General features: G+C 38.5%; 1 protein-coding gene across 1 annotated transcript in view; it reads left to right on the forward strand.

Annotated features, from left to right (window-relative positions):
- The window catches only part of LOC103249216 (splicing factor, proline- and glutamine-rich), a 16,167-nt gene extending 6,994 nt beyond the window's left edge, over positions 1 to 9,173 (forward strand). The window contains exons 10-12 of the mRNA XM_021707446.1: positions 7,768 to 7,815; positions 8,774 to 8,864; positions 9,082 to 9,173. Coding sequence (XP_021563121.1) covers positions 7,768 to 7,791 — 24 coding nt within the window. The 3' untranslated portion in view covers positions 7,792 to 7,815; positions 8,774 to 8,864; positions 9,082 to 9,173. The remainder of the gene's footprint in view (positions 1 to 7,767; positions 7,816 to 8,773; positions 8,865 to 9,081) is intronic.
- The last annotated feature ends 1,607 nt before the right edge of the window (positions 9,174 to 10,780 follow it).

Consider the following 10,780-nt stretch of genomic DNA (forward strand, 5'->3'; position numbering starts at 1 on the left):
CGCCTGTAGTTCCAGCTACTTGGAAGGCTGAGGCGGAAGGATCGCCAGAGCCCAGCAGGTCGAGGCTGCGGTGGCCGGGAGCATGCCACTGCTCTCCAGCCTGGGCGACAGTGAGACTCCAACTCAAAAAAACAAAAAATAAAATACATGGATAACATTTTGGTTTATATGTTTCTTAAAGAGAGGTTGTTAGGTATGTTTCAAATTTTAAAATCTAGTTTGACATGATCCCACAGTTAAAAGTTCTTTATTGTAGGTAACGTAGTTCCTGGGTTCTTTGTTGTAATAACATGATTGTGAAATTCTCAAATTTCCCTTTTTAGCTCTTAGAAGTAGAACAGTACAATATGCAAGATTTTTGGAAACAGAGGGTTGAGGTTTAGTCTTCTCAAGTAGCTCTATAGTATTTTGCAAAAAGGAAAAAATACATATTATGTATAGGGAGTTTTAAAATCCTGATGCCATTATTAGTTTTTTCTTTGGAGTAGTACTCTTAGTGACTGGTCTGTTTTCAGTGGAATTTTTAAAACAGCATAGGTTACTGTATTTGCATTACCTATAGGGTTCTGCTGTTTGAGTACAAATGTTTTTGTTTTAATTCTAGAAGTACCTAAAACTAGGTAGAATAATGAAGTCACTCTGCTTTATTGCAGTCACTTTTGCTTGTATGCATAATGCTGTATGGGAGATAGCAAAACATGGAATTATAGCAAAGTGTCAGTGTATTTTCCAAAGACCTAAGGGAGATTTGGGCTGTTATGAAGGTGGGTGGTATGTTTAGTCAATTTGCAACAATACAGAATAGTGCTCTGAGCATAATTGTCTGTGGTTGTTATATAGTGATGGCTCTGAAGGTGGTATGCCTGTAAGAACATGACACCACAAGTTTTTGATCAAGTTACTGTGCCGGTTAAGTGACTAAATCTATTAGTCTTTTATGCTTTTTCTTTTTGTAGTCTTGGTAGCATTTTATTAAAACTTTCAACTTTTAAGATTTCTGCAACTTAGCAGATGTGTCTTAAGATCTTGAAAAGCACAAGGTTTCTTATGCAGCACATGCCACTAACTGGTGAGTAGGTCTTTGTCACTGCATTGAGTGAATTGAATCTGTTTGATTGGGCTTGTTAGGCTTACTTGGAAATTAAGTTTCCTGTTCAGACCTTGAAAGTGAGAGTGCAAACTTTGGTGGGTTAATCTGATGTGAAATTTCTTAGAACTCATTTTGGAATGGATTTTCACATCTGCACTAATTCTTAAATTTTTTAGCACTACAGGGAAGATCTATTCTTTGAAACAGGTGTATGAGAATGGCTCAAGTGGGAACATACCACAAGGCATGTATTATCGTAAACTAATTTTCAAATTACCCTTTTTTCCTTTCTATGTTCCCGGTACCTGTGGATCGACTCATTGGTGATTGTATCGACGAACGTTGACTACGGAACCTTCTAAAATATTTACTTAACACACATGGACATCAACTACATATAATGAACTGTTAATTAACTGTTCCAATAGCGTACTGAGCGCTTTGGGCAGGGAGGTGCGGGACCTGTGGGTGGACAGGGCCCTAGAGGAATGGGGCCTGGAACTCCAGCAGGATATGGTAGAGGGAGAGAAGAATATGAAGGCCCAAACAAAAAACCCCGATTTTAGATGTGATAATCTAGGCTTTCGTTCCAGTTTGTTTTTGTCTTTTCTTGTTTAGATACCAATCTTTAAAAATTCTTGCATTTTAGTAAGAAAGCTACCTTTTTATGGATGTTAGCAGTTTATTGACCTAATATTTGTAAATGGTCTGTTTGGGCAGGTAAAATTATGTAATGCAGTGTTTGAAACAGGAGAAATTTTTTTTCCTTTTTCTTTTCTTTTTCTTCTTTCTTTTTTTACTGTATAATGTCCCTCAAGTTCTGGCAGTGTACTTTGTGCCACTGAATTTCCAAAGTGTACCCATTTTTTTTTTACTGTGCTTCAAATAAATAGAAAAATAGTTATGATATTGATCTTCAACTTTGCCATTCATGCTTCTATGCACATTAGGCTAGGTATTCCACGTTGAAAGCATGAGCGTGTCTAGGCCTTTGAATGGCATATGCCATATCTGGGAAATGTATCTGGAGGCGAAGTATTGCTTTCTAGAAATAACTGCCCCCCTTCCCCCCTCCCCCGTTTTAAAAAGAAGAAATGCATATTGAAGTAGTTTCATGATTTGTTTGGCATTATAGGAAGCAAGCCGGTGCTAAGTATTTTTAAATGGTTATGTAAGCAAAGCTAACTGTAAATCTTCATTCAGGAATATGTATTAAGATTGTGGAATGGGTGTAAGACAATTGATAGAGGGCGAAAGTGGGTTTGGTTAAATGGATCTTTTATGGCCCTATGGTCTATCCTTTCCTTGACAGCTTTTGAAACGTGGAAAGATCATTTTGTTGCATTTCCCCATTTCTTGTTTTTAAAAGAACAAATCCCAAGCCCTACAAATGGCTTGTATTGAACTTTTACATTTGAATTAAAGATTGTTAAACATGAAACCTTTTCATGTATTACTTCAAGTGATTTATAAAGATGGGGTTTAGTTTGAAAACTTACTTGAAAGTAAGGTTTAGTAACCATAAAGTAGGTTAGCTATATATGCATTTGTACTCTGTAACTTTTATATCTCCTTGTGCTACTTCTGTTGGGCAAAATCTAGGACTATGAAAATCTATCAGTTCTCTTTTCTAAGAGCTAGTGGTGGCTTTTAATAACAGGGTTGCAGATAACCATGCTTACTGTAAATTTGTTACCTTGTTTTTACTCAGTTTCCTTTTGATGTAGCACTAAATCTGGAGAGACTTGCTCATGCTACACAGTACAAATATCCCTCCTACTGTAAAGCTTTGGAATGTTTCGATGCTGTTGTCAGTTAATTGTCAACTTCATTGAATCTCCTTCCATTAGAATGAGACTTTTTGACTATTAAAGTAGATGGTTTACTGTTGCCTGTTAGTACAGTGGAAGCCTGATTTCCCAGTGTAAATATGTTAGAGGAACAACTTCCTAACAATAGGTAAAGTAATTGAATGGTTTGGCTTTGTTCTTAGTTATGTTCCATTCAAATCTGTGCATTATAGAACTCTTTACTATGGAATATGTCTTCCTCCCTTTCACCTCTGTTCTTGGTGCTAATTGGCAAAAGAAAAATTCTAAATCATACTTTTGTTAATATGCTGAGTTTAGTATTGTGCCTGAGTACAAAAGGAGACCTATTCTTGAAACAATTGAGCACTTTCTGCGTAGGAAACAGGGTAATACTTAACACTAGTGTGGAGTATAAAAGCATCTCACAAAATTCTGGTTGTATAACTGACAGGTACATGGTGTGCTAATTAAGGAGAGAAAAATGCTCATTATTTCTATTCACCAGCACATTTGCAATTGAGTAGTTCTACCATAAGTATATCAATGAGGAAGTTTTGTCCCAAGTCATTAATTGGTGGTACATGAGATTTTCTGTAAGAAAACAAGGGTCTTGATTTGAAAAGGGGGACCATTACAGTTGGGTTGAATTACACAGTAGGGACTCTACTAATGACAAAAGAAGGGGTGTTCGTGGGACACCCACAGAGGGTGAACGTGAATGTGTGTGGGTGGGGGCTGGTGGGGAAATGGGAAAATCTGCCTGTAAAATTAATGTTTCAGTTTATTTTTCAGATTACATGCCTTTCTTTATAAGGGATGCTGGCACAGACCCCTAAAATAAGCTTTTGGTAGTACTGTACCTTTGAAGAGTGGTGAAGGATGCTAATGGATAATCTCCTGGAAGTTGTGGCTTTTGATACCCTTACTGTGGGCTGTAGAATTGCTAAACATTGTTTAGCAAATAATGTTGCTTAGTTTCAACTGACATTTGACTACTTTCATCACTGAAACAGCAGTGTACCAAGGGTTGTAAGCTTATTCAAATAGACTTTCAATAAGTCTTCAATGTATATGATAGTTTTTAGCCTAATGTGAATTTAAGTTTTCTTAATAAGTAGTTTTCTAAAAGTTGATATGAAACTGGGGTGGGAAAGGGAAGGTAATAAGTAGAAATATTTTAGCTGTTTTTCTTAAAGAAACCACTGCCCCCATTTCCTCTTCTCTGCTTTCTCTTGCAATTTTGTTTTAAGAGGAACACTGGTTGTTTTTTAAACTTATTTCTCCTTATCTTTAAAAACTGCATTCTCTAAGACCCTAGTGTATTTAACAGAAATAAGCATAGCCCATTGGTTCATTTTACTTAGTGAAACCATAATCTTCTTTGCTTAGGACATTAATTAAACTCCTAAGAAGTACAATAAAGCCCACCACTCTTTAGTTGTAGTATACCACTAATATAAACAGATGACAATTTGGGAAATTGTAATGTTACGCCTGTGCAATTTTTATAAGTGGCATATTATGGCAGATACAAATTTAGATACTTGGCTTTTCTTGGGCAAGCCACTAAGTTGTGGCGGAATGTTTTCTGGTGTTCTTGGACTGCAATTATGCACTATTTAAGTAGTGGCCTGCTACATAACTGCATTTAGCCAGCATTTCTGCAGTGCGTAACTGTGAGGAACGTAGTACCGCAAATGGCAATGGACATTAGGACCCGGATGTAGTATTCCTGCTTGCTCCAAGATTCTCATTGCCGACTGCATACAGGTAGGTAACAAGCAATATAATCTAACTTGGTGACTTGCTATGTACTTTTATTCCGTGGGCATTCTGACATCACACTTCTGACAATGAAATTACAGTGCAGCACCTAACACTTGTATGATAAGCTAGCTTATATCAAACCGTGTGGGTTTGGGGTTTGAACTGTAATTTCAGGCAGAATTCAGTGCTGTTGCAGTTCTCAGATGAAAAAGTGCAAACTTGATTCTTTGGTATATCTGATTCAGTTGTGTGGTTTTCTTTAGTTGCATTGTAACTGAAGATAACATGGAACACATCAGTGGTATGGGGGAGAGGGAACCAAACCATGCTTGGAACCAAGAGTGCTTTTAGCACTTTGACACGGACTGTGTATAGCATGTGATACTTAGTCTCCGTTGCAGCTAACTGACCTTGCCAATAGGTCGGCAATATCAGTAATATCAGTATGCAATCTTGGTAATTATCTTGCAAGTTGAGTGAATTAAGACTAAAAGTACTTTTTTTGTAATGTGACTTAAAATTTTTTAAAATATGGGCTTCATGTAAACATCTTTGTTACTAACCTGGGCTTAGATGGGAATCTAATGTGAATAGTTCAAGTTATGTGACTTGTCTAAATACGTCTATACTTTAAACCTGGGGGAAGGTGGTGTGGAACATTGACTTGCCTACAATTGAATACATGTTGGGAATCATTCCCAATCATAAGACTTCGTCGTATTCTGTAGGATGACTGCATATGTTCAGAGTAGCTTCTTGAATTTAGTTCCCTTAGCTTTAGAGATGTGATACTATAGTCCAAAATGCTTAATTACCCAAAAAAAGTCTTTCAAAAGCACCTTCTTTAGTTGCATCGACTGTTGCTCCAGACCTCAATTCAACTCAACTTTGGTCTCTGAACTGGTTTTTAGCTAGCATGCATGAAAAACAACTTTCATGTATAATGCTTTCTGCTCTGTAATTGGAAAGTTTGGTTTACTTTGCATAAATGCTGGTGAAAACTCTTCATGACTGAGAGGTTTCTTTGATTGTATCTAGAAAAATAGCTTGCTTTTTGGCAAGCAGTTCACAAGGTGGGGACAGACTTGTACTTTAGTATGTGTAGTTCATTCAAGCGAACAACTTTTACTTCTGATAGGTGAAAGAGCAAATGGTGGCTAGTTTAACTCCTCAATAATACAATGCAGATCAAGCATAATGCTAAGTATTAGTGACATGAATATCACTAAATTGCATAGAACCCTGAGGGGGGATTCCTATATCATATATAATTCATTAAATCGGTGGCCAAAATGTTTGCTGCCGTGGTCTAGTGATTGGGTGTTTAGAACTAAAAGCTCAGGTTCTTTGCTACCAGTCAGTAACAATTTTCAGAGAGTATACTTGGTATGATATATGGGCTTCAGGAACATCATTGGGGTGGGGGGATCACTTTTGCTTTATTCTGCTCACTTCAAGATTATTAGGCTTTTGCACTTTAGAATGAGAAACTTGTGACTTAAATCTGTTCTTACTAGTTTTATTTGTATGTAGCTATAAATTGTGAATCTTAGTGCAGTGGGTTTTTTAAAACACTCAAAAAGCTGCGAATTAAATGGGTTTCAGTAATAACTCTATACTGAGGTGCTTGCATTGTATTTCATAATCGTTTCTTGGTGTAAGCCAAAATTATTCTTTTTAATGGGAACAATCTGAGTTCAGAGGTGTGATGCCAGAATGTATTTTCGTACTGTTAGGCCCTTGGAACAGATACCGGTGCTTTCTGAAAGATGAAAGAAATGCAATGGGTGCTCTTCATGCAAGGTTGCAAACCTACAAAGAATGCATAATAGTCTACTCCCCAATAAAGAGATGCGTGTGTCTAGTTTTGGACTTTTAACCTTAATGGGGGTTGCATGTCTCCTATTGTTAATCATTGTCAGCTGCAGTGACATGATCCACAGTCCTGCATTTACTGCCTTTCCCTTAATGATTTTGGACAGGTTTTAGAGAGCCAGGATGTTTGTTCTGGGCCTTTATTTGGTTTTGGCTTTAGCTGATAATGTTTCAGTGCTGTCAGCTAGCGCAGTTCTCAAATGGCTGCCTATTAGGGAAAGAATTCAGAGGATTTGACTGCTCCTAATCATCTGTCATTGCTGCTAGATAATGATTGGCAATTTTTAAGACTCAACTGTGGAAATCTCAACAGTTGCTACTAGTAAACCATCAACCATAAAAATGTTGCTTTTAAACACCAGTACTGAAAAGACTTTTTTTAGAGTGAACAAGGGGCTGGATGTAGAATAGGATAATCTGGAGAATGGGGGGAACAATGCAAAACGATATAGTATCCCTTATGGATGGTACATGTGCAACAGGGAACTCTTATTTTCATATATCCTTGGCAGTAATGGTACAGGGAGGAAGAAAAATCTGGAACTTGAGTTAAGGGTGATCTTTCTGTTTTGTGCACTGTGGCCCTGCTAGGCATATAGTGAAGGTGAATGTCTTCTCCCTCAGAAAAACTCGGTTCCTTGCTGTCCCAGTAAGGCATAGTTTCCCTGCCAACTAAGAAGTTAGTGGAAAGAACAAAGCATATACATAGGTTTGCCAGGATAACAACTGCAGTGTTGTGTACTGTGGGAAGGGGAAGGGCATTCTTGGAGGACTCCTGTTGAAGGTGGCCAGCCCACCTGAGAATGGAAGACATACTTGAATGGGGAGCAGGGTATGTGCTTTTTATATGAAATGAGAGCTGATGTTAGAACTCATTTGGTGAGGTAAACGTTGTCACATACCTTCACATAAGGGATAGTATATTTTGGGTTGCAGTAAAACTTCATTGTGCTCAGACTGGTGAAAATAGAAGTTAGGCTTTTATAATTTAAAGAAGATACAATTTTCATTCTAATTCAGATAACTACGTACTACTTTATGTAAGAATAATTTTAGATTTTTTTTTTTTCCCCATGAAGTTTCTTCCTATTTTTTTATGCTGTAACTTATCCCCAATCTTTGTCTCTGGAATTTTACTCTTTAAATTTTGAAGTTAACTAGCATTTTCAAACCTTTGTTATATACCCTTGTCTTTTATATTAACTTTTTCTTATTATTCTTTAGGTAAGAATGATTGATGTTGGCTGATACCAGAGTGCTCATTCACTTGAAGTAAGATTCTTTAGAAATCTTAAATTCCAGAGGATTTGGGGTTTGTTTAGTGTTAAGATAGATTTGGCTGGGTGCAGTGACCTACGCCTATAATCCCATCATTTTCCTAAGTCTCTGTTGCCCAGTCTAGAGTACAGTGGGTTGATCATAATTCACTGGAACCTCAAACTGAGCTCAATTGATGTTCCTGCTTCAGCCTCCTGAGCTGAACTACAGGCATTTGTTTCCACACCCAGCTAATTTTATTTTTATTTGTAGAGACTAGGTCTTCCTGTGTTGCCCAGCTAACCTCACACTGTTGCCTCATGCAAATTCTCTTTCTTTGTCTTCCTAAAGCATGGGGATTAAAGGCATGGGCTACTGCTCCTGGCCTAATTTTTGTGTTCTGGAAATAGGTGTATGTGAGTGAGAAGGCAAGTAAGGTGTATTTATTATTAAAAAGACAAACGTGGCTGCTTGTGGTGGCCCACACCTGTAATCCCAGCACTTTGGGGGGGGGCTGCTTGAGACCAGGAGTTCAAGATAAGCCTGAGAAATACAGTGAAACTCCATCTCTACAAAAGTAAAAGAGAATTAAAGTAAGTCTGTAGTCTCAGCTAATTGGGAGTCTAAGATGACAGGATGGCTTGCTTGAGCCCAGGAGTTCATAGAACAGAAAAGAGAAAGCTGGTATTAATGGAGAGATGCCATAACTTTTTATATTAAATTAAACTTTAGACTCATGCAAAATCCCTGTGGACCTTTTTTACTTGTACTATAAATAGTAGACTTTAGTTGTTTTGGTAGTAGAGAAAATTCCATAAGACTGTGTGAAGAAAACAACCTTGATATAGGGCCAGGTCTTTTATATGCAGTAACATAGTCAAAAATAAATAACCATTTGGGACCCATGCTAAAATTGTATGGATTATTTAAAAAGTAAATGTAATAATATTGAACGTGTTGTTTTTAATTATAGGTGGATAGATACTTGTTCTCAAGACGCCACACAGCGTGAGCCAACCAAGAAGGGACCGCACAAGTTGTTAGACTGACATGTGTCTAGGTAAGTTGAAGGATTCTTGTTATACTGCCTTCAGAAGGGTTTGTGTGGTATAAAAATAACAACACTAGTGTGTGAATCATTGCTATTAAAGCCATATTCTTTGATTAATATTTCTTTCGTGTTAGGAAGTTCATTTGATTATTGCTGATATGTTACGTTTGAGAACCTGATAACTCTGATTCTTATGCCTTTTGGAAGTAATCATATCCTTTAATTGGCAGGATCAGGTGAGCTGTGTCCAGAAAACCAGTGAGGAGGAATGCAAGGAGGAAAGAACAACATATTTGTCATTAATAAAGACATTTTGATTATCCTTTGTTTTTAAGTAGTACTCATTTTCTAGAAATGTCCTTAACTGACTTAAAAACTACCTTAAAAAGTTGTTCTATATTACAGACACAGGATCAGAATATACATTTAAGACACTTGAGGCTATCAGCAATGCACCTTTTTTTTTTTTTTTTTTTAATCAGTCTTATTCTGTCACCCAGGCTAGAGGGCAGTGGCGCACACTCATGACCACTGCAGCTTCAACCTTCTGGGCTCAGGTGATCCTTCTGCCTCAGCCATCCAAGTAGATGGAACTACAGGCGTGCACCACCATGCCCATCTAATTTTTTTGATTTACTGTAGAGACACGGTCTCGCCAAGTTGCCCAGGCTGGTCTCGAACCCCTAGGCTCAGACAGTCCTCTTGCCTCTGTCTCCCAAAGGGCTGGGATTACAGGTGTGAGCCGCTGTGCCTGGCTAGCAGTGCTTTTAATCTCATAATTATTGGCTAGGCTCAGTGGTTCAGCCTGTAATCCCGCCCTTTGGGAGGCTGAGTGAGTGGATTGCCTGAGCCCGCAGGTTTGAGACCTGCCTGGGCAACTTGGTGAGACCTCATCTCTAGAATAAATCAAACATTAGCCAGGCATGGTAGCACGCACCTGTTGTTCCAGCTACTTGGAATGCTGAGGCGGAAGGATTGCCGGAGCCCAGCAGGTCAAGGCTGCAGTGGCCGGAAGTGGCCACTGCACTCCAGTCTGGGTGACAGAGTGAGACTCCAACTCAAAAAAAAAAAAAAATTTCAGTAAGGAGTTTTTTTTGGCCATTTTCTATTTTTCTAGCTCACCTGATTTAGTCAGCAGTAGTTTTTAAATTACTTGAGTCTGTAACATTTTCTTTTTTTTTTTTGAGTTGGAGTCTCACTCTGTCGCCCAGAGTGAAGTGCAGTGGCACACTCCCGGCCACTGCAGCCTCACCCTGCTGGGCTCTGGTGATCCTTCCGCCTCAACCTTCTAAGTAGCCGGAACTACAGCTGTGCACTGTAATTTTTTCTTTTTTTTTTTTTTGAGTTAGGGTCTCACTATGCCACCCAGGCTGGACTGCAGTGCCATGATGATGGCTCACTCCATCGACCTGGTCTTGGGTGTTGTTTCACCTCAGCCTCCAAAGTGTCTGGGACTACAGACATGGACACCATACTTAGCTAACTTTCTAAAAATAATTTTTGTAATTTTTGTAGAGATGTGGACGTGGTGGTTTATGTTAGTAATCCCAGCACTTTGGGAGGCCAAGGCAAGAGGATTGCCTGGGCAACTTGGTGAGACCTTGTCTCTACAATAAATAAAAAAAAATTAGCCAGGTGTGATGGTGCATACCTGTTGTTCCAGCTACTTTGGAGGCTGAGGTAGAAGGATCTCCTGAGCCCAGCAGGTCGGGCCTATGTTGACCTTGAGCATGTATGCCATTGCCCTCTAGCCTGGGCAACAAGAGACTTCTCAAAGTTACTGTGTAATTAGCAACTATTACCTGCATGCCCCTTTGATTGGATTTCGGGCATAATATTTCTTTTTTTTTTTTAATAATTAGTATTTTTTATTATGGTTTTGTGGGGTACAGTTAAGGGTTAGGTGTACAATTACGTTCATCAGGCACC

Source organism: Carlito syrichta, unplaced genomic scaffold, assembly GCF_000164805.1.
Source record: "Carlito syrichta isolate Samal-C Ts95f unplaced genomic scaffold, Tarsius_syrichta-2.0.1 Scaffold117983, whole genome shotgun sequence".
Taxonomy (NCBI): domain Eukaryota; kingdom Metazoa; phylum Chordata; class Mammalia; order Primates; family Tarsiidae; genus Carlito; species Carlito syrichta.